This window comes from Mesoplodon mirus, assembly GCF_964341445.2.
Source record: "Mesoplodon mirus genome assembly, chromosome: 16".
In the NCBI taxonomy this organism is placed as follows: domain Eukaryota; kingdom Metazoa; phylum Chordata; class Mammalia; order Artiodactyla; family Ziphiidae; genus Mesoplodon; species Mesoplodon mirus.
In genome coordinates, this window is record NC_138992.1 from 74,019,303 (window position 1) to 74,044,446 (window position 25,144).

The 25,144-nt window shown below is 42.7% G+C and overlaps 1 protein-coding gene across 3 annotated transcripts in view; it reads right to left on the minus strand.

Moving 5' to 3' along the window:
* The window catches only part of LYN (LYN proto-oncogene, Src family tyrosine kinase), a 111,945-nt gene that overhangs the window by 51,328 nt on the left and 35,473 nt on the right, over positions 1-25,144 (minus strand). For 2 of the 3 annotated variants that reach the window (XM_082601251.1, XM_082601252.1), the window contains exons 2-3: positions 3,862-3,998; positions 572-617 (exon numbers count right to left, since the gene is read on the minus strand). In XM_082601251.1, the coding sequence (XP_082457377.1) occupies positions 572-617; positions 3,862-3,993 (178 nt within the window). In that variant the 5' untranslated portion in view covers positions 3,994-3,998. The remainder of the gene's footprint in view (positions 1-571; positions 618-3,861; positions 3,999-25,144) is intronic. The other variant, XM_082601253.1, reaches the window with a different exon arrangement.

Genomic DNA, 25,144 nt, shown 5'->3' on the forward strand with positions numbered 1-25,144 from the left:
ATACACCCATGCTCATAGCAGAGTTATTTACAAAAGCTAAAGGGAGGAAACAATCCAAACACACTGTGACAAAACAAATAAACAAACTGTGGTCTATACATACAACAGAATATTATTCAGCCTTAAAAAGGAGGAAAATTCTGACGGATACCACAACACGGATGAACCTTGAAGACATTACGCTAAGTGACAAAAGCCAGCCACAAAAGGACAAATACTGCTTGATTCCACTTAGGCGAGATTCCTGGAGTCGTCAAACTCATAGAGACAGAATGTAGAATGGTGACTACCAGAAGCTGGAAGGAGGAGGGATGGGAGTTCCATGTTTGATGGGCACAGAGTTTCAGTTTGGGATGAAGGAAAGTTCTGGAAATGGATGGAGGTGATGGTTGCACAACAGTGTGAAGGTACTTAGTGCTACTGAACTGAACACTTCAATGGTTAAGATGATTAATTCTATGCTATGTATATTTTTTCACAATAAAAAAAAAAATCAACAGAAACACCCAGGACAACTACTTTACAGAGGCCCTAACAGTAAAGAAACGTCCATGCTGCTGTGAAAACATACCTTTATTTTGAAACCTCTGTCCTGGTAAAAGCTGAGAGTCTGCAACCTACGAGAGAATATTTGTTAGAAAAATACATGTTTAGCTTTTTACACTTACATTCGTGTTGAATGTTGCATCATTTTCTAACAGAAGCGAATGGGGTTTAGATTTGTTAATTCATTAATCCAGAAAGAAGAGGAGTACCGACGGGCAGTCCTGTGGAGCTGCGTCCTGACCTCCACAGCCCAGGGAACGGCTTTTCCTTCTCCAGTGGCCATGGGCCTGGCGGCAGGAAATGACCAGGGCTCTGGACAGTGGCGGCGAGCTGCTGACCCAATCAGCACCCTCCCTCTGATTTGGTACCAGACCCCTAATATTATTGGGGGAGGCAGTGTGCCCAGCTAAATGGTGATGCTCTCCAATTCTCCAGCATTCTATGCAGATGCGGAGGAGTTTATCTGCAAGCAGGTCGTATGGGGCTTTGGGCCTGACTCTCGTATTCCCTGGCCCTCTTCTTTCTGCCTAGAAGAAGGTAACGAACTGGGGTCTCAGCAATATGGAAACCAGTCACCAGAGACAGCAGAGAAAATGATAGAGAGGGGCCCTGGGGGTCACCTGGGGCCCTGGTGACCCTGTGGAAGTGCCACCCGGCCCAGGACTACTGATCTTCACAGCTCCCAGACTTGTCTTAAAAACTGCAGTCAGGGCACGGTCTCTAGCAGCTGAGAACAAGTGCTAACAGATCCATGCTTCCTGTGGCCGACCCCGATTCTGTTATGGGGAGAGATGGCATCGCTGTTATTTTAGTTGAGAGATGAATTATCAGGAAGGGTCTGGTGGCACAAAGCCCACCTCAATCACCTTTTAAATCAAATCCCTTTTTCCCTCAGTGACTGTGGGGAGGATGTGTAAGACCTCTTGAGCTTCTTTTAGAGAAGGTACTGTCAGAGGCTTACACCCACAAATCATGTTTCTCCTTGATTAAAGTGATTTAGTGGAATGGGGACCAAAACAGTTTGTACTGAAACTTAAATGTCTGATGAAAGTCAGCCCATAAAATCTCCGGGGGTGGGGGGCGTTACGTTTTTCTGGTATCAGAAAGTCTTGGGTCCATATTATCCTTCAATGCTGATTTCAAGAAGCTTTACACTGTTTTCTAAACTCATTTAGATGTGCATCATTGGGACGCATGATCAACTTTAAATGAGTTAACAGAGGAAACAAGATGATAAACTGATTAAATCATTTTGAAAGCAGCAAGCTGATTTTCAAATATCCAAGAGTCCTTAATTGACAAATGTTTTAACATACTTTTTATAATGACCAAAACACGTGTATGGAACTCATCTATCATCACTCTTTTTCTTTAAAATGTCTTTTCCTTAGAGTGTTGTTGAATTTGCATCAGTTCAGCCTTGATGTCACATCACACCACCTGTAATCAATCCAGGGGTGGATTTTGGGCACGTCTGGCCGGAGCTGAGTGTTATCTATGGAATAAGGCCAACTGCCTGGTTCATAAACAAGGGCATCTGTGACCACAGAAGGCACAGGAAGCGCTCCCAGTGTGTGGGACGGAACTGAGAGGCTTCCAACATGTTTACTACTTCTGCTTTCTAACTTAACTTTTAACCTCCTTTACACTTAAGAAGAGGGAAAACGGTGCGTAAGTTTGTACTGTTTTCCTTTGCTTTTCTGAATACAGGACATCTTCTTTCATCACGTAAGAAAAATGGGGGTTTTAAAGCATGTAAAATCTATAGCACATGATACCAGAAAAAGCCAGATCCTTTTTATGAGAACTTTGAAGTCTATAATAAGAAAACTGTTCGTGAGTCCAATTCCTGTATCATTTCACATTTTGTTAGTCATATTTCCATAGAATAGTTCCACATCTATCTATACCTATTTATGCGATGTGTTTTTAAATATTACATTTATATATTTATGATCACTAAATTATTAAAGTTATCAATAATCTTATACATTTTGAGTTTCTATATATAAAATTACAATGTTAATGTATCTGTCTTGAAATATCAAGTATGGTAATTAATAGCATAGTGTATTCACTCTTCATCTCCACTTCTTATTTTTTTTGCGGTACACGGGCCTCTCACTGTTGTGGCCTCTCCCGTTGCGGAGCACAGGCTCCGGACGCACAGGCTCAGCAGCCATGGCTCACGGGCCCAGCTGCTCCGTGGCATGTGGGATCCTCCCGGACCGGGGCACAAACCCGTGTCCCCTGCATCGGCAGGCGGACTCTCAACCACTGTGCCACCAGGGAAGCCCTCCACTTCTTTTTAAGAAGGCCAACAGTGACTTATCAATTTCAATAGTGACATGTGACTTTGGCACACGTCAACCTGCAGCATCATGGGGAATGAGGGGAGAGGGCTGGCAGAGGGCGTGACAACAATAACCTACTTCTGGAATGCCAAGGCATTCAGAAACATGTCAGATTAGAGAAACTATGAAAACTCTTAATGAATGCATTTGGGCTAACATGGAATAAGCTACTTCTAGCTTAAATGCTGAGGAATTCCATAAAAGCCAGGCAATGGGAGATATACATACATACATATAGTGAGTGAATAGATGGAGAGGATATAAATCTGAAATAAAGTGCATTTAAGGTTGTAATTATCCAAAACTCTGTTCCTCTCTCCCATGAAATGTGGCATCAGTCCTTCATTTGCCAAGCATTTCTCAGATGCATCAAACAGCACATCACTCATATAAAAATGTTGGTACAGATATCTGTGTAAGGTTAGAAGGCAGAATTAGTTGTGCTTTTTTTAAAAAAAACAATCTTTTAATCCTCTGTAATAAGTCATGGCAACTTCAGTGTTTGTACTATTTTGAATTAATTAAAGAACAACAAGATGGGATAAAGTATGATACACCAAAGGACCTATTTTGGCTTCTGACTTGAATCCAGCATTTCCTTCTAGTCTCACTACCTATCCTAAGTCACACCAGCTCAGATACATATCTTTATATATAAAGAGTGGGTCTTCACACCAGGGATAGGAAAGGTGATTATCTCCACACATAAGAAGGTGACCAAAGCCCCCTTTATTGTACATTAAGTGGCCTGGTTATTCTGAAAACATTTATAAGCTCTTTAAAGGATTAAGTTACAAAGCATATCAAAAATTATTGGAGGCCCAAGTAATTGACATGATTTCTTTTTTTCTTCTTCTTCTTCTTTTTTTTTTGCATGCACATGGTACAGATTTGGTGCTTAAATTACGCAGCTATGCTTTGATCCTGCTGTGGGAATGCTCCCCTGAGACTATCTACTTACTGGCCTTTGCTGTTTATTGGACGTTGGATCTCTCACATAAATAGTTCGGTCAGTATTACGTACTGGTTGAGTCTTCAAATCTATTCCATCGTCTTTCAGATTGTCTTTCCTTTTTGATTTTATACATCCCATAGTTCCTGTTGGAATACAAAAGCCATGGCATTGTTTTACCATTCCAGAACTGGCTTCAAGACACCAAAATCTCTCCATTAACGAAGAGTTAAAAAAATACGCTTTTATTCTTCATTGCGGATGGTTTAACAAAGTCAAAGGTGGATACTGTTCACAAACTGGCTACTTGATCATACATTTGTTCATTCATTCATTCAAAAACTATTTATTGAGCATCAGTTTTATGTCAGCAAGATATAATTCCTGTACTGAAGACACTCATAGTCTTGTGGCAAAGATGGGTTAATTAAAATTACAATACAATGTGGCAAGTCAACGACAGAGGCTGCACAGGACATAGGAAAAGACATCACACTCAGGCAAGAGGAAAAGGATGTGGGCAGGGAAGTGTCCTGAAGGAAATGCTCTGTGAGTCAAAATGGGTGTGATGTCAGCCAGGTGGCAACGTCAGTAAAGGGATTCCAGGAAGAAGGAACTTCACATGCAAAGTATTGGCCCTGAGATAACAAGGTCCCTTCAGGGAACTAGTTCAAGCTGACCCCCTCAGTGAACAAGGAGGGAAGTCCAGGAGTTGGGCTGGAGAGGGAGGCACAGCTGAAGACAAATGTCACTGTGCCAGGTGAAGTGAGGGGACCTGGGGCTTCAAAGGCAAACGTGATTAAGAGGAAGAAGGCATAGAATCTGGCTCTAACCCAAAGTGGCTTGGGGCCTGGGGCAATGGTGGCGGCCTTCACCAAGACTGGAAATAAAAGAGGAGGCACAGGTATGGAGAAAAGATGCTTGCAGGAACACCCAAACAATCACATCCTGTATGCTTCCCAGTGAGACTAGTGGGCCTGGAAACCAGGAGAGATGTCCGAGCCAGAGGCACAAAAGGGTGCCGTCAGCAAGCCTAGGGCTTCAGGGGAGAACCGCCGACAGAGGGGAGGGGGCTTGTGTGGGCAACCAGACAGGCAGAGCCACCCCTCTAAATGCTAGACTCTTATTCATCTATTCAGTTAACACTAGGATGTGTAGAGTGCCACCCAAAGCACTCTGGGGACTCCAAAGATGATTTTAAAACTGAAATCGGATATGAATGTTGCTGTACAGTACAGCCTCATGGTCAAATTTATACATTGAAAACAAAACAAAATCTGTTATGAGCTCCATTAGAAGGTCTTAGAGGGCAGCGTTCCCAAACCTGAAGGCACCCCAGAATCGTCTAGGCTCACAGGACAGATTCCCTGGACACAGTCCAGGAAGTTCTCCTGGGCCCGGGGAGGGGGCGAGAGGCGGGTGCTCCCCAGTGATCTGTGTCGTTCTGAAACACTGCCAAGGCGGACCCCCGCCTAGAAGTTTAGAGGACGAAAGATGGACGGTTCCGCGTGGGGAAGGCGGGCGGTGGGAATTCGGAATACCTCCTGCTGTGCAGAGACCCTCAGGGGCTCTTCTCTGAAGGGCCATCCTCTCTGCATTGTCGTCCTAGCTCACACTGCGTTTGGTCCTGCAGGCTTCCAGGAGGTCTGCGACCTTCACCTTGTTTATCATCTCATTGGTCGACGTAGGAAGCCTCTAAGGACAGCCACACCCCTTTCTGAAACTAGCGAGCTGTAGTTCCCAAAATAAAGGGGAAGCAAGCACTCCTTTGACTCAAAATAGGACAGTTTTTTGGGGTTTTTTTTTTTTTCATTTGCTAAAGTTTCTGAAATGGAGATGGGTTTTCTAGTTGATCTGTAAATAAACAGGGGAGTTCTTTTCGGACCAGTCCCACTCTCAACCTCCAAAGGAGCTGTGTTTAAATCATCCGCATTAAAACGGTGATGCCGGAGATGGAAACAACCTAAGTGTACATCATCGGATGAATGGATAAAGAAGATGTGGCACATATATACAATGGAATATTACTCAGCCATAAAAAGAAACGAAGTTGAGCTATTTGTAATGAGGTGGATGGACCTAGAGTCTGTCATACAGAGTGAAGTAAGTCAGAAAGAGAAAGACAAATACTGTATGCTGACACATATATATGGAATTTAAGAAAAAAAAAGTCATGAAGAACATAGGGGTAAGACAGGAATAAAGACACAGATCTACTAGAGAATGGACTTGAGGATATGGGGAGGGGGAAGGGTAAGCTGTGACAAAGCGAAAGAGCGGCATGGACATATATACGCTACCAAACGTAAAATAGCTAGCTAGTGGGAAGCAGCCGCAGAGCACAGGGAGATCAGCTCGGTGCTTTGTGACCGCCTGGAGGGGGTGGGATAGGGAGGGCGGGAGGGAGACGCAAAAGGGAGGGGATATGGGAACATATGTATATGTATAACTGATTAAATTGGTTAAATAAAAAAAAAAGTAAAAAAACAAAACAACAACAACAAAAAATAACCGGTGATGCCTGAAGGAGGGAACTCGGTAGCGGAAAAGGCCACCCCGCGCGGACCCCCGATTGCGCCCCGAGCTGCGAGGGGAGGAGCCCGGAGGGTCCCCGGGACGCACGCGCGCCCGGCCCGGGCAGTCTGGCTTTCCCCGCGCCCGCTTTTCTCCCTGGGCCCTAGCCGGCTGGGTCACTCTCTTTTTTCCAGATCTGGACCCAAATGTTACCTCCCCAGCAAGTCTTCCCAGCCACCTACGGAAAAGGTCACCTCTCTGCCCCCTCCTCACGCTTTACCCTCTCATTTTTCTTATCAAGACGGCCGTTCCGTCACACGTAGGTTTCTTTAAGGTCAGCTCCCCAAACGGAGCTGAAGCAGACGGGCCGGGCCCCCAACCTGCTCCTTCCCTGCCACGTGCCTGCTCAGAGCAGGTGCTCCGAGGGCTCACGGAAGGAAAGGAGGGACCAGGCGCTCTGGCTCTGGCTGCTGCACTCGAGGCTCCCAGTACGCTCATCCCAACCTCTCCTGCTCAAGGTGGGCGAGGAAAAGGAAAGGAGACGCCCCTGCCCTGGCCGTTGTGTTTTTATTAGAGACAGAGGGACAGAGACCTCTAGCACTAACTTCTAGTTTATAGGAAACACAGAGGTTAGAGGAACAAAATGATCAGACAAATCCACGATGTGCCAGAAGCTGGGCACCTCAAAAAGGACAGGGGAGGGCTTCCCTGGTGGCGCAGTGGTTGAGAGTCTGCCTGCCGATGCAGGGGACACGGGTTCGTGTCCCGGTCCGGGAAGATCCCACATGCCGCGGAGCGGCTGGGCCCGTGAGCCACGGCCGCTGAGCCTGTGCGTCCGGAGCCTGTGCTCCGCAACGGGAGAGGCCACAGCAGTGAGAGGCCCGCGTACCGCGGGGGAAAAAAAAAAAAAAAAAAAAAAGGACAGGGGAGGGGAAGGGGCGGAGCTCTATCTTGAATGAGATTTGAATGAATGGGGGAGGGGGGAGGACACATGGCTGGATCCTTGGGGAAATCTGAATAGGTGTGAACGTGATCGTGGGCAACTGCGCGCTTTAAAGGTGTGATGACGGTACTGCGGTCACGCAGGAGAAGGTCCACATCAGAGGAGATGCACGCAAGGCAGGTAGGGATGCAAGCTCATGGCATCTGCAACTTTCAACACTTCCGCCAAAATGAAAAAGAGAAAGGGGGCCGGGGGAACAAGAGGAGGGGACAAATGTGGCAAAATAGTAAAGTAAAAAAACAACAAAAAACAAAAAACAGTTCATCTAGGTGAGGGTATTCTTTTTTTTCTGTAGATTCGAAATTTTCAAAATAAAAAGTCGGATAAGGGTGAAAATAGGAGGATGGTATGAACAACTTTATGAAAAAAAATTTTTTTTCCAAAATATTAGGAACCCCTGTAGTGTGTATGTGTGCGCGCGCGCATTTGTGTGTGAAGGTAGGAGATGAGATTAGAAAAGCGCTTTGTGGGTCTTCGTTACAGGGCACAGAGCGAGGAATCGGTGACCCAGACCTCTGAAGGGGTGACGGCGATTGTCCGAGGGCCTGCTCCGTGGGAAGGAAGACGGAGAATGAAAATAAAAAGCAGGTGGATGTGTGAGGCGGTGAGATAATCCGCAGATTATCGTTTATTTACGCTTATGTCATGCTTTCCCCTCCCCCATCACATGGATAATTGAGAACCAAAAGTACGTACTGTAGAGGAAGGCCCCAACCCATTAGCACTGAGCTTTGAGTTTGGGTCTCTGCAATTCAAACACTCCAGCGAAAAAGCTCAGAGAGCATCTCGCTGCGTCAGGGGATAAACACCACCAGCTCACACCAAGTCCTCAATTCTTTTCACTGTACGAAGGTACCAGAAAAGCACAAAACACAGGCACCCCCAACAAAAACTGAGAGCACAGTTATGTGTTTGCAAGTGACAGGAGCTACGCTTTACAATGAGTCACACCTTAGTATTTTTCAATTAAACATTTGTAATTTTCTGAGCATCTCATTTAATCCTCGAAGAAACCCCATGACCCAGGTATTATTAACCCCACTTTACAGAGAAGTAAACTGAGGCTTGCAGAGATTAAATGGCTGGCCTGAAGCCATTGCACAAGTGCATGATGGACTCACATAGTTTTAGCCTAAAGTCTGTGCTTTTTCTTTTTTTTTTTAAATTACCATGTTGCCAAACAATGGCTATTTTGAAACATGCATTTTATCTCCTTATTAATAATACTAAAGAGATTGTTTTTATAGCCTCTTCTTTCTCAAAAGGATCTGAAATGCTTTTACAAAAAGTGAGTTTAATAAGCTGGAAACAGAAAACTCGAGGCAACGAGAAGAGGAGGATCAAATGTGGAACCTGGTGGGCACCAGATCTGCGGTAGCAGGCTTCCTGGCAGGAGGAGCCAGAGGAAAGCCCGCATCATCGCGCTTTCACCAGGGAAAGAGGAAGCTGACCTGGTCCTTGCCAGACAGGGAGGCCCCGGCATGAGAATTCTAAAGTTTTGTATGATGGGCTTTACATAAAGTGCTGTGGATGATGTAGATGACAACGTCTTCAATTTTTTTGTTTGTTTGTTTAACAGTAAATGAAGGCACATTTTATGTGTGGAGGCTGTGAGTTACTCATAATAATACCTGAGTGTCTGACATGCAAATACAACCCTGGGATGTTCACACATAAGCTCGAGTAGGTGATCTAATGAGACAGAGACAGTGGGCAACCCTCTGTCACAAAGGCAATACGAACGAATGTTCGTATCAGTCTTATTTATACTACAGAGAAGAGGTGTCCATCAATAGGGGAGAGTCCATTAAATGAGACCAAACGGACATATTATGAGACTGAAGTGGGGTAAAAGAGAGATTTGTATAACTTGGATGTTCTTGACCACCAATCATTATTGACTGAAAACAAATCATATATATCAATCAATCAGTATATACATATATATACACGCACACACATACCCATATATATGTAATGTCCACAGAAAAAAGTCTGAAAGGATACCCAGTACCATGTTGGCTGGGTTCTGAAGTCCACTTGTAAGGTGCACAATCATATACAGAAATTTTCTCTTAAAAATTCCTAAGGAAGACACCACAATTTGCAAACTATTTTGGAGTAAAGGACTGTGAAGTTGGATTGCTAAACTCAGATCCTGGGTCCCTCAATTATTAACTGTGGGAACCTGGGCAAGTGGCCTAACCTCTGTGCTTCAGTTTCCTTCTGAAAAAATGGAGGTAACTTCATCGAGCTCATTAGGCTGTTATGAGGATTAGATGAATTAAATCAGTTAATATTTGTAAAGTGCTTAGAAGTGTACTTAAAGCAGCACACAGTAAGAGCTAGATACATCTTTGTTAAATACATAAATAAATGTGGTCCAAATGCCAGTTTTCCCTCCAACATTGGAAGAGAAACAATCCCACCTCACCCCAAACAGGGAACAGCAGAAGCACATCTCCCATCTCAGCCTCAGGCTCACACATGGGCCACTTGCATTTTCTCCCTCTCTGTTCCCTCCCCTCTTTTGGGCAAGGTACCCTATATGCCATGTTACTCTGCTGTCCACTTTTATAACATGATGACCTGAAAGTAAATGTGTATATTACTCTGTCATTAAGGAAGAAGCGAAGGAATTGTGTAGTGAAAGAGGTTCCTGAGTTTGGATTTGTATAATATACATTTTGGGTAATATTTTGTTATTCATTGTCAGTTTCACAAGTTTAAAAGATATTCCATCATGTCTATTTCAACCTGAAGTCCATACAAATTCACCTCCCTCTCGGCTATACAAAGATTTTTAAATCACCAATTTCTCATATTCTGAGAGCTTAAAGAAATCAAAAACAGGAAATTGGATGCCACTTCCCCTATAAAATCTAAATCCACGTTTTAACAGCTATTTCACACAATCCTAGATCTTAAAATTTAAAAACAAAGGTACTAGAATTTAACCCCTGAGAACCTAAATTTCTTGCCTTTACAAAGTGCTACAAAAGAAACTTTTTGTTTTTATTTTTATTACGACTTACGCATTTTGTTTTTTGACGACTGATGCATTTTCTGCCTTTATCCTAGCAGCCAAAAAGAAATTAAAAACATTTCTTTCCCACTTCACTGCAACTTCCCAAGCTTAGTTCGTAAATTTGCATTGCGTTTTCCCAGCAGCAAGTGAATGACTCATCCACAGGCTCTGAAGTCTCCATCCTGTCACTGTCCTTCTCTTGCCTGATCTTGCAACATCAAGTGGTCGTGTTCTGGAGCAACCAGGAACATCTCTAGGGTAGGATACAGACGGCGCGTGGGAAAAAAGAGAAAGACGTGGAATTGCTTGCTCTGTGTCTGGCACAGCGCATACCAGGATGATACCCCGATAGATGGACCTGTGCCTGGTGATCAAAGGTCCCTGTTAGAGTGGACCTTGGCCCATCAGCCTTGAAGCTGCACTTCTGTACACTCAAGCCTCCCGCATGACTGTGGAACGAGCTCATCTCCAAAACAGTTTTCTGAGTTAGGGGGCCTAGAAAGAGAAAGGAAGCCCCAAGGCCATGGAGATGGGTGGTAACGATCCCCCAGACAAAAGTGGCCTTGAGCTTCCAAAGTAGGTTGAGTTTGGTTCAAGGGTCATTCACAGGGACTCGTCCTAAAACAATTCTCATCCATGCAGTCTGCAACCAGTTGCATAACTCAAGAGATGTACTTTGCCCACCCAAACAGAAACCTTTTAGACACCCTTTGATTGTTTTCCTTCTTACTTTACTTTCAAGGATGAGACTTTGGAGGTTTTTTTAGAGAAGCAAAGTCCACCGAGGAGTTGCGATGTTTTCTCCAAACTACTTATCAGAAAGAAAGGGGGTCAGAAAAGACTCACAGGTGTCCTCGGGAGGGCAGAAGAGGAGAGAGTGCCAGAATTAACTCCACGACCAATGCCATCACTTCCAACCTAAGTAGCTGTCTTTTCTTTTGTCGATTTTCCTAAATTCCTTTTGCAAGAGATAGAATTGAAAAGGGTATATAGCCAGACTCTCTTTACTTAGGCAACTAAGGTTTTTGTTTCTTATACACCATAGTAATCATTTTCATACATTCTTGATATTTTTCCTCAATAAAATCACCCAGAAAGCCATTGTCAACACAGTTGGAAAGCTGGTAACCCAAGTCCACCTGGCTCCAGAGCCTGGCTTTCTTACTTGACCAGCCTCTACTATAAAGCCTTCCCTAAGGTCTAAATACCTTATGAAACAAGAACACTGTCTTGGGGCAACTAAGTCAATGTCATTTTGGTACTTGGCAATCCCCAGCTCCCAGTTCTCCTCGAGGTTCCGTATCAAGAGCAGGGCTTTGACGACTTAGCCCGCAGAGCTGCTCCTGTGGTATGAATTTCACCTCCAGCCTGTGACTAAGGTTGAGCCATCGGGCTCCCCCTTGAAGGAAGGGCGATGTGATTTAAAAGAAGTACTCTTTGATTTACAAGAATGAGGAACAGGAGCCTGAAGGGGAGAGCACTGGAAAGACTAGGACTGGGATAGAATCAGTGTCCAAGGGGGCAGCCATCCCCCGTCCACGTTTTTTTCTTAACTGAGTATCTCTGGCTTTCTTGCTTCTATGTCATTTCTTTATTACTATTATTATTATTTAATTAATTTTTATTGGAGTATAGTTGGTTTATAATGTTGTGTTAGTTTCAGGGGTACAGCAAAGTGAATCAGTTATTCGTATACATATATCCACTCTTTTTAAAATTCTTTTCCCATATGGGTCGTCACAGACTATTGAGTAGAGTTCCCTGTGCTCTACAGTAGGTCCTTATTGGTTGTCTGTTTTATATATAGTAGTGTGTATACGTCAATCCCAATCTCCCAGTTTATCCCTCCCCCCTTACCCCCTGGTAACTGTAAGTTTGTTTTCTATGTAGGAAACATCCACTTTTCCTAGTAAGTACCAGCTGGGTAAGGGGGTGGGGTGGGAAGTGGCTTTAAGACTGTCTAGATGGTTCCAGGTCCCCTCCCTGCTTTGTGTCTCCCACACGGTGGAGCATGAAGGAAAGGAGGTGTCAAGACAAGCCTCCCCTCACTCAGCCTGCTGAAGGTTTGAAGGGGACCCAGGTGTTTCCAACTGTCCTAATGGGATCCACTTGCTTGGGGGGCGGGTGTCAGTGTAACATTCCCCCCAGTCAGCAGTGCCAGTCCTATCAGCAGGCACACCAAGAACATGGAAAGAATCTATGGCTTCTTTCTCCCCAAGTAACACAAGAGAAACCTGCATCTACCTACATCTTGGAAAGGAGCAGAAGAAATGTGAAGGACCAAGCTCTTCTCTTAAAGGAGAGAGTCGTGATGGAAAAGTGACTATTTAAAATGGAAAAGATCTGAACCCACTTGGCAAACTGAAGGCCATTTTTCCACCTGCTGCTACTCAGACCACTGGAGAGAGAAGAGTTAGACAATGTGAAGCTTGCTTTCTTGCTTTCTTTGCACAGCTGAATTGCAATTGTAAAGTCTGAAAGCCTGCTACCCACAAGATGCAGTAGGTTCTGGAATTAGATAGTGGTGATGGTTTTACAACTCGTGAATACACTAAAGACCACTCAATTGTACACCTTAAAAGGGTAAATTGATGGTATCTGAAGTGTATCAATAAAAAATTAATTTTAAAAAGGTCCTCCCCCACCCGGAAATGAGAGATCCACTGCAGTATGGCTGATTTCTTCTTCATTAACTTTTCTTTATGCCTTTGTGATCAAAATCTGATACATTTTAATTTATCTCGTGTTTGCTGATGTCTTTATCTGGTTTGAAACCATTTCTTTATTATGTGCTTTAAGACACAGGCACGGCTGCAGGAAGACCCAGGGGTTAGGAGTGAACCATAACATGAATGTGTAGCATAAAAACGTAAAGCTAACCTGACACGAAGATATTTTGAAATAATGATGCGTAAATACAGCAACTTGACTGCATTTATTAGAACTTTAATAAACCAGTACAGTTTTAATCACTACATGTATTAGAATAAGTCCAGAAAAGAAGTGCAAGACAACTCCAGAGATAGATGAGGTTCAAACACCTGGAGGTTTGGCGTCCAGGACAGAAAAAGTGGAAGGGTAACTTGGCTCTTGCCTGGAAGAGAGAGCAGAGAGGTCACGAGAGGTGCAGCGAAGTTAGGAGTTAGGACACCTGACTGCTGGGTCCAGCCTGGACTGTCCTATAATGATGGACAAAACCACTCCCGTCTCTGGCCTCTAATCTCCTCACCATGAAATGAAATTGCTGGGCTTGACAGGAGAGAGTAAGTGATAGTCTTCACCTTGACAACACTTATCAAGGTCTTTAAAATGATCCACTTCCCAACAAATCCTCACCTCCATAAATAAGTGATTTCTAAGAAAATAACTGGGCAGTTACACAAAGCTCTGTAGAACAGGATTTTTATTGTGAGACTGTTTGTAATACCATCCAATTAGAAATAGACTTGCTTGACATGGAAGCAACCTAAATGTCCATCGACAGACAAATGGATAAAGAAGATGTGGTACGTGTATACAATGGGATATTACTCAGCCTTAAAAAAGAACGAAATAATCACTTGCAGCAACATGGAGAGATTATCATACTAAGTGGAGTAAGTCAGACAGAGAAAGACAAATAGCATATGATATCACTTATATGTGGAATCTAAAAAACATGATACAAATGAACTTATTTACAAAACAGAAGCAGACTCACAGACTTAGAAAACAAACTTATGGTTACTAAAGGGGAAAGGTTGGGGGAAGATAAATTAGGAGTTTGGAAGTAACATATACACACTACTATTTATAAAATAGATAACCAACAAGGACCTACTGTATAGCACAGGGAACTATACTCAGTATTTTTTAATAAGCTATAGTGGAAGAGTGTAAAAAAAAGAATATATATATATATATATATATATATATATATATATATATATATATATATATATAGTATACAACTGAATCGCTTTGCTGTACACCTGAAAGTAACACAACATTGTAAATCAACTGTACTTCAATTAAAAAAATAAATTAAAAAAATAAAAAATGGACTTGCTTGCCAAATAATAGGTCATTGGTTAAATAAATGTAGAACAGTTCTTGAAATTCATTTCACCCAAAGCCAGTTTTCTGAGGATTTTCATTTTACAAGATGATCAGTTTATCAAAATTTGTATCTTTTAACTATTTGTGAGGTGTATATAATTTCATATTTGATGGGATGTTTTAACAGCTTAGTTTACTGACGGTTTGTGTTAGTTTTCAACAGCTTAAGGGTATAACAATTCTTATCAAATGTAATTGTTTTAAAAGCTTTTGAAGATTTCTATGATGCTTTTTTTTAACATCTTTATTGGAGTATAATTGCTTTACAAGGGTGTGTTAGTTTCTGCTGTATAACAAAGTGAATCAGCTATACATATACATATATCCCCATATCTCCTCCCTCTTGCGTCTCCCTCCCACCCTCCCTATCCCACCCCTCTAGGTGGTCACAAAGCACCGAGCTGATCTCCCTGTGCTATGTGGCTGCTTCCCACTAGCTATCTATTTTACATTTGGTAGTGTATATATGTCCATGCCACTCTCTCACTTCGTCCCAGCTTACCTTTCCCCCTCCCTGTGTCCTCAAGTCTATTCTCTTTGTCTGCGTCTTTATTCCTGTCCTGCCCCTAGGTTCATCAGAACCTTTTTTTTTAGATTCTATATATATGTGCGTTAGCATACGGTATTTGTTTTTCTCTTTCTGACTTACTTCACTCTATATGACAGACTCTAGGTCCATCTATGATGCTTTTTTAAGGAATACTCTATTTTTAGAAACTAAGGACAGTTGAGTCTTCTTAGAACTATATTAGCCTTAGTTATTAGTAATTAGTAGCCTAATTATTAAGAATATGAGATAACTGGAGAAATTTGATCATTTACTGAATATTTTTTAACAGAGGAATTTTTGTTATGTTTAATAATGGTATTAAATTTATGTTGAAAAATGATTCTCTATCTTTTAGAAATAAAATTAAAATATTTATGGATGTAATTTTTGAAATAGTAACTAGTAGCTTAAATGTAATATGAGATACGTTTGTTTCTGTAGTTTCCTAGTTCATTTCTTAACTTTACATTTTTAGGATTTTAAGCTAATTTCTAAAAATTCTTTGACCCTAGTAACATGTTTTTGGTTATGTTTGAGGCTCAAGTCTTCTGCTTCTTTCTAGAAATTCCTCTACACACCTTCACTTCCTTTCCGCATCTCAAAGCTGTTCCATCCTTTCATATCGAATGATTTTACAAACAGCTGACAGATCAACACAGCTTCATTTCTCCTTAGAATCCAGAGGTTTAGCATGCTATATGTGTTGGGAATGTTTGATCACTTCCAATTTCTTTCTGATGCTTCTAAATTTAAATCTAAACTTAAATTAAAATTTTAGTTTTTTAATTGCACAACCCTCAGACTTGATATGCCATTTGAAGAACTAGCAGGAGAACATTAAAAATGCATAAAGTTTCAGGCTTCCCTGGTGGCGCAGTGGTTGAGAGTCCGCCTGCCGATGCAGGGGACATGGGCTCGTGCCCCGGTCCGGGAGGATCCCACATGCCACGGAGCGGCTGGGCCCGTGAGCCATGGCCGCTGAGCCTGAGCGTCCAGAGCCTGTGCTCCTCAACGGGAGAGGCCACAACAGTGAGAGGCCCGCGTACCGCAAAAAAAAAAAAAAAAAAAAAATGCATAAAGTTTCTTTAAAAAATAGAAATAATATTCAAGTAGTTAAAAGAAACACATCTTCTGGTAAATTGAAACATTTGATAAATTCATCAAATTGGCCTTTAGGCAATTGGCCTTTGTAAAATTGATCTAGAAGATGATACCTCAACATGAAAGAATAGTAGTGGTCACTAAAATATTGTACATTATATTTGTTGACATAAAAAGATATTCACAATATATTTAAGCTAAAAAACAATACATATAGCATAATACCATTTTTGTGAGGGGGAAAAGATATGAATAGGCAGGAAAAGAGTCTAGGAAGAAAAATCGTAAAATATCACAATGTTCATCTACAGGTGATTGGGCTGCAGGTATTTTTGGGTTTGCCTTTTTCATCTTCCTATCATATATATATCTGTGAATAGGAAATTATATATATATATATATATATATATATATATATACACACACATTATATATATTTAGATATATACAACTTTATATATATACACGTTATATACATATATATATAATTTCCTATTCACAGATATATATATGTATACACACATATATCAGAGTCTGAAGGACCTTACGTCACATTATTATATAAGGGTAATTAATTACCCTTATTCTAAAATTTTAAAAGATGTTTTTCATTTTGTGTAAATTATATATATGTATATATAACACACACATATATACGTGTCTTTATTATATATATATGTATATATATAAAACATGTAATATACACACATACATAAACTTGTATAAAAATTTTAAGACAAGAGAATCTGAACCCATGGTCTAAGGTCCTTCAAGCCCTGTTAATCTGTGAGAGTAAAGAATCTGGGGAGGATGTAGCTGGAGCTGTCGCCTTTGCTAAGATTGCTAGGAAAAGAAATGTCAATCATGAAGACTGTTACAGACCTCAGGAAAACGGCTCGGCGTCCAGGAGATGCAGCCAAGTGCGCTCTGGATGGACAGCAAGGGCCTGCTGGCTGTCTCAGGAGATAACAAGCACTCAGGTCCCCAGGTGTACACAAGAGGCAGGTTCAGTTGATACCTACAAGCCCCCTTCTCTTTGACTCCAAGAAAGTTGGAAAGTCATGCCCAGATCCATGACGGGAATGAGGGGAGGGGCAGGGAAGGAGCTGGTGAGGCTGGGGGAAGGCTACGGGGCTGAGCTGTAAGAGAGGAGGCCAGGGTCCTGACGCTCTCATGACAACAAATACACTGAAGATGCAGTGAGGCTCCCGGAATCAATGTGCACAAAGCCGGTCCCCATTTGCATAACTCTTAGTTGAACAACTTCACACAGAGGAAGACACGGGGGATTGATGAAACGAGCAGGGGTTTTTTGGTTTTGTTTCTCTTAAAAATAAAAGGGAACACTATGAAAACAAGATGAGCTCATGGAAACTTAGGCATCACAGGGAAATGTATCATTTAAAGGACCAGAAGAGGAAATTCAAAGCAGAGTCTGAATTATGTACTACAACCCAAGAAGTGGAAGAAACATCAACCTTGTTTCTAGCCTCAGATTTTTATGATCAATGATCCAGCCACCTATCTTTAGAAGTATATATAATGATATATTTAAATTTTACTTTAAGAGGTCAGTCAGGTTTACATAAATAGATTTCACAAAAAATAGAAATGATTATGAAATTGAGAAAAAGTGAAACTAAGCCCAAGACAGCGAAAAGAAGCTGAAGGTTGTATCTTACCATAAGTTTCTGCACAATTGTTAGATACAGACCACAAATCTCCAAAAGTTTAGGTTTTCTAGAGGCTAAACCAAAGAAGAAAACATGCCGTGGATAAATCTGCTTCTCTGCAACAGGCTTTCTCAGCCTCAGTACTACTGACATTTGGAGCCAAAAATTTCTTTGTTGTGAGGTTTGTCCAGTGCACTGTGGGGTAGTTAGCGGTATCCTTGGCTTCTACCCACAAGATACCAGGCATGACAACAGAAATGTCTACAGACAAATGTCCCCGATGAAAGCTGCACGGCAGGAAATCTGATGTTTCAATTACTGGTAATGATCCTAAGTATAGATATTTTCTGTTACAGAGTGGGGCAGAACCATATGCTTTGTCACTCATCAGTGAATGATGGGCTTATTATTCCATTATAAAATGTAAAGGGCATAGCCAGAAATCTTGTTCAATAGATGTCTGCCACTCTGCTTATACACACAGAAAGATACAGACTCACAAAAACACACGCACACAGACCTGGTGTTTGTTGGACTAGACCCAGAAACTTTCTATGAGAAAATCATCACCCTGACGCTATACTTAAATACAGACAAACTAGTCTCATGAGGTAAACCTAGAAGAAACAGTAAGAATGATCTATTCTACCCACCCCTCTTATGAAGAAACTAAGACTCAAGGAAGTCAAACCAAGATTAGTTACTCATAGATTTTATTTTCACTGAAGGTAACAAAAATAAACCCTCATTTAAAAGTATAGTAAGCAGAATAAAGAGTCCAGAAATGTAGTCAATTGATCTTTCACAAAGGAGATAGGCAATTCAACGGAGCAATGGCAGCCTTTTCAACAAGCGCTGGCAGGAAAAACTGGACATCCACATGCAAAAAGAAAAATTAATCTAGACCCAGATCTTACATCTTTTACAAAAATTAACTCAACATGCATAACAGAACTAAATGTACAAATGCAAAACTATAAAACTCCTAGAAGATAACAGAGGAGAAAATCTAGATGACCTTGGGTCTGACAATGACTTTTTAGATACAAAACCAAACGCATGAGCCATAGAAGAAAAAAATGGATAAATTGGACTTCATTAAAATTAAAAACTTCTGCTCTGCAAAAGACACTGTTAAGAAAATTAAAAGACAAGCCACAGACTGGGAGAAGATCTTTTCAAAACACAAAGGACTAGGGTCCAAAAATACACAAAGAATTCTTAAAACTCAATAATACAAAAACAAACAACCCAATCAAAAAATGAGCATGAGATCTGAAAAGACACCTCGCCAAAGACAGAGAAATGGCAAATAAGCCTATGAAAGATGCTCCACGTCATATGTCACAAGGGGGATGCAGGTTAAAACAGTGAGATACCACCACACACCTATGGGAGTGACAACAATCCAAAACACTGACACCACCCAAGGCTGCGGAAGAGGTACAACAAAAGGAACAAAAAATGGTGCAGCGACTTCAGAAAACAGCTCGGCAGGTTCTTACAAAACTAAATATACTCTTAACATATGACTCAGTAATTCTACTACTTGGTATTTACCCGCATGAACTGAAAACTTCGGTTCGCACCAAAACCTGCCCACGGGTGCTTATAGCAGCTTTATTCACAATTGCCGAAACTTGGAAGCTACCAAAACATCCTTCGGTGGGTGACTGGAGAAACAAACTGTGGTCCATCCAGACAATAGAATATTATTTATCAATAAAAAGAAGTGAGCTATCAAGCCATAAAAAGACATGGAGAAAACTTAAATGCATATTGCTAAATGAAAGAAGCCAATAGGAAAAAGCTACATACTGTATGATTCCAACTCTATGACATTCTGGAAAAGGCAAAACTATGGAAACAGTTAAAGTTCAGTGGTTTCCAGCAGTTGAGGGAGAGGGAGGGCTGAATGGGTGGAGCACAGGGGATTTTGGGGGTACTGAACTATTCTATATGACACCGTAATAATGGACACATGTCATTATACATTTGCCAAAACCCACAGAATGTACAGCCCCAAGAGTGAACCCAATGAAAACAGTGGACTTTCGTTCAGCATAATGTATTAATACTGGTTCATCAATTGTAACAAATGTATCACACTATGCAAGATGTTAATAATTAAGGGAAACCAAGGGGGTGGTGAGTACATGGGAAACCCTCTGGACTTTCCACTCAGTGTTTCTGGAAACCTAAAGCTGCCCTAAAAAGTAAAGTCTATTAATTTTTTTAAAGTATATTGTGATAGAATAGGAATCAAGCCACATACTTTTGAGTATTTTAGAAAAACGTATCCTCAATTTTGAAAAGACTATTGCCTTAAAATATTTCTGCTGAGAAAAGTTGTACACAGTTTCTAATGTGCCCCTTCCAGGCACCCAATATTCTTTACAATGATCAAGGGCAGGCTGTTACCTGCTCTGCCTTAATCGTTGTGATGTAAAACACAGTCGAATTTCATTCAATCTTCTTGACTGAATTCCCAAACTTCTACAATTTTAGCTTGGAAAAATAACTGGCAAGAGGTAGAAGTTCTATTGATGTTTAATAATAAAGTGGTATTCCTAACAATATGCCTGTAGCCATTTACGATAAATGCAAGATACGACTGATTTAGACGTAAGACAGCAGGCAGAGACCATCTGATGATGCAGCCCTGAGTACGCACACATATTTGCATAGTGAACAGGATTTTATCAGAAATTAGTAATCCTGCAGAAGCACCGCTGTCTACCAGTAGTTCAGTAAGTCGATTAAGTAAAAATAGGATGGGTGGCTGATGTGTAAACTATATGGCACCATTCAAGGGACTATTGTAGAGCCACTGAAATTGAGGATAAGAAACTGGTTGGATCTGGTGAGTAAAACTGGATCAGGGATGCTAGGAAGGAGGGGTAGGTGTCTGATGTTTCATATTAAAGCTTTTTAGTTGTTCTGCTTTTTAAATTATGTGCAAGTATCACCTTGAAAGTGATACGCACTCATTTTTAAGTATGACTAAAAGAATTCTGTGACTAAATTTTAAAAAAATGTTTATAATGTAATTTTTTTAACAAAGCGAGGTTAAAATTTAACCTACATTGTGATCACATATGTAGAAAAGAGTTTAGAAAGGAATATGGAAATCAAATTAAATCAAAATGGGGGGAGAATCAGTACAGTGTTATGATATGTGATGGGTTTTTAAATTACAAATTACAAACACTTGCTTATTACAATAAAAGAAACTAATTTTTTAAAAAATTGAAGGTAAAATAAAAACAGTTTCACACTTTTTTTTTTTTTTTTTTTTTTTTTTTGCGGTACGCGGGCCTCTCACTGTTGTGGCCTCTCCCGTTGCGGCGCACAGGCTCCGGACGCGCAGACTCAGCGGCCATGGCTCACGGGCCTAGCCGCTCCGCGGCATGTGGGATCTTCCCGGACCGGGGCACGAACCCGTGGCCCCTGCATCGGCAGGCAGACTCTCAACCACTGTGCCACCAGGGAAGCCCCACTTTCACACTTTTATGGTCAGTTTTTATTTTTCTCCCTCTCCATTGCCAATAGTGTAGCTATGACAAGCTACACTGTTTTACTTTCATAAAAATATAGTGGTTGAAAAGAAGAAAAAAGGGACTTCCCTGGGGTCCAGTGGTTAGGACTCTGTGTTTCCACTGCAGGGGGCACGGGTTCAGTCCCTGGTGAGAGAACTAAGATCCCACATGCCGCATGGTGTGGCCATACATTAATTAACTAATTAATTAATTAAAAATACAGTGGTTGAATTAAACATGAAACACAGGGAGCCACTTACGGCAGCCATCTCAATGCAGTGTGGCCTCGTAGACTCTGCATGAACTGGAAGGCCAGCAGCCCCAAAGGTGCAGTTTCTGTCCTGCTGCCTGGATGGCAGGGCCGCCTCACTTTCCTCCGATGCAGTGGGGGAGGCATCGATCATCCCCACGGGGCTGGGCTGGAGTTCAGGGGCGTCCAGGGAGGCAAAGGCACAGAAGGCCCTTCCTTCCCGTGGCCTGGACCCCATTCTCACGCCCCAAGCTTGTGGTAAAGTGTGATGGCTAAAAGCCAGGCAACGACTCTAACCTGGGAGACCAGAGGTCACGGGGGCCAAGACTTCTTTAAACAAAGGAAGTAAGGAAGAGAGAGGACTGGAAACCATTCCCTGGACTAATAAGCTTGAGGACAAAGCCCTGACTTACCAAGAGTACTGTACGATCCCAGATGCCGGCAGAGAGGATCACTGTACACTCCAGGAGTTTAAAAGTGCAAAAGAGGAAACTGAGGCCAGGGCTGGGTCCACAGTTACTTTCTTAAAATAGGTGTGGCCCAGAAGTATCATAAGTTGGAGGAGAAGAAAGAGAAGGCGGAGAACAGGCCTACACGTGGTTCCCAAACGGTGTGCCGAGGCACCCCAGGGCGCCGCGGAGAACTCCCAGCGTTCCTGGGGATATTTCACATTTTCAAGGGAATCACAAGGACCTCTGCTGGACACTGTGACAACTACTAGCTCTACCTTAGATTGTGCCACACCCATTTCACCCACTCACATCTGCCTGAAAGCGGATTCTCTGTGGTTGCTGTGATAAAAAGCAGCTATCCCATGAAGATAAACCTGGGTCAGAAAGTGAGGATGGTGGGATCCAACTAAGATCCCAAGAGTTGAGAGGGCATGTGGCACAGGTACACACACCCCCTCAGTCACGTCCATTTGGGAGAACAGACAACTGTTCTGTTTTTGCTTTCGGTGGGTGTGTATCATTTTTTCAGATGGTACTATGTTGTTACAACAAATGCAGGTGAAGTGGTTTGGACCCACCTCCCTAGTCACTGGAACTCTTTGGTGCCTCTTCTGCTCTAGGATTGCTGTGAGAAAGTTACTGCGAATGTCATTTTCATTGGCTGTGAACCAAGGGGCTTTGGGAAACTATGAGCCTGCGCCTTTAAAAAGGGCCTAGCACCAGGAGAGCACAGAGCAGGTGGGTGCTGTCAGCTGGAGCTGCCAGGCTGAAAGGGCAGAGGGTGTGGCCCCTGCAGGTGCGCTTGGGGGGAAGGGGGCGTGGCGGTATGCCCTTCACGTTGCCTACCCTGCTCTGAGGAGAAACCACTGGTTCCCAGGAAGTGCTGACACTGGAGAGGATGCCCCTGGTCACTTTCGGAAAACTTTACACCACTTGGGCAGCGTGATGGCTCTTCTGTTGAATTCCCATTATTCTCAGTGCAAATTTCTCATTTTTCTCACCACCCTCATCACCCAGGCTCAAAAGCTCTGTCATCTCTGTGACATCCAGGTCCCATCTTATCCTCTGGAGTCAGGTCTCCATGAAGCCCTGTCATCTTCACAATGTAACCATGCTGGGTTTCTAGGCTTAGGGAAATGCATGGGCCAGATAAACAGTGTCATTCTGACAGCTTCCCCCTACATTAGTCTTCTTTCTCTACTTTATGATATTAAGGACTGACTCAAAGGTCCGCTTTAAGTCTAACTGTTCTGGGTGGTGTGGTCACCTCCTAGCCGGTCTCTGTGGCATCGGTCTTTTCCCGACTCTTTGCTCAAGTTTGTGAATTACCATTTCATCATATCATTGAGATTCAAAATCCTTCAGACTGCCTTCTACTGTTCACCTGATTAAATGAATGAATACATACATATACTCAGAGCCAAGCTTCCAAACTGAGATGTGCTCTCACTCACTGCCTCCCTGCCCACCCCTCTATACTTGCATGACATGAATGTAGATTACAAGATCTATTTTATCATCTGTCTGTCTCTCCTTGCAGGACTGCAAGCCCCGTGAACGTAGAGATTTTTGACAGGTCTGTGCCCTGTTGTATTGCCAGCCCAGAGAGCAGGGCTTGGCGCTTGGAAATGCGCATACACGTGTATCATCACATGGAACGCCCAGTAGAATAAATGCTCAAGAAGCGTTAGGCATTATTATCACTACTCTACCACCACCTCGAATTCTGCTACCAACACCTCTCCTATTGCCCACAGGATAAAATCTCAAATATTCAACTTGCCCCTCACAGCCCGGCTCCAGTCCACCTCGACACCGACTGTGTCCAGGACAGAAACTTATATATATATATATATATTTTTTTTTGCGGTATGCGGGCCTCTCACTGTTGTGGCCTCTCCCGTTGCGGAGCACAGGCTCCGGACGTGCAGGCTCAGCGGCCATGGCTCACGGGCCCAGCAGTTCCGCGGCACGTGGGATCTTCCCAGACCGGGGCACGAACCTGTGTCCCCTGCATTGGCAGGCGGACTCTCAACCACTGCGCCACCAGGGAAGCCCCAGAAACTTGTATTTATTGATATGGCGGCACCACCCTACCTTCCCCGTATAGGCAAATCCCACTGCTCCTCCAAAGCCGCATTCAAACCAAGTCTTGTCTACATCCTTCTCTCCCGGACTACTTCTCTCCACAATCGATTCGGGACGTAGCCGCAAGCCCCGGGACGCCTCGGACGGTCCTGTTTCGCGTGGTTCTGTGCCTCTTGCGTTGGCTCTTGTTCATGTGTAGGTAGCTCTCTCCTCCGTGGAGACTGTAAACTCCTGGAGAGACTCTACCTGCCCTGCCTGTCACCTTGCTTCCACCGCCGAGACACACACAGTCCCCCTACCTGGTCACCATGATGCAGCAACACACCTTCGCTGAATTAAAGTTGAACTTGGAAACCCCATGGACTACAGTGTGCGGTCAGAAGCACTTCTGTACACAGATCCCATTCTTTTTATCAGCCACAACCTCTCTGGTTTATAGCAGATGATCAAAAAATGTTAGTTCCCCAAACTGTTTTAGTTTCAGACATATCTAGACCATGACAGCCACCAAGATGCCCCCATTCACTGAGAGTCTGCGACCATTTAAAGAATTTGGGCTGAAATCTCTACTTAATAATTTTACCCAAAATGAAGGAGCCCAGGGCTTTAGGATGAGGAAATTTGGGTCCAATCTGGTTCCTGCATTTACTAAGAGCCATATAAACATCAGCAAGTTACTTAATTAAACTTCATTCTACTTGGGACTTCCCTGGTGGCGCAGTGGTTAAGAATCCACCTGCCAACGCATGGTCATGGGTTTGAGCCCTGGTCTGGGAAGATCCCACATGCCACGGAGCAACTAAGCCCGTGCGCCACAACTACTGAAGCCCACGTGCCTACAACCCATGCTCCGCAACAAGAGAAGCCACCGCAATGAGAAGCCCGCACACCGCAACGAAGACCCAATGCAGCCAAAAATAAATTTTAAAAAAAACAACGAAATCTAGCACCAATGGGACACTCTGTTTAAAAAAAAAAGCTTCATTCTACTCATCT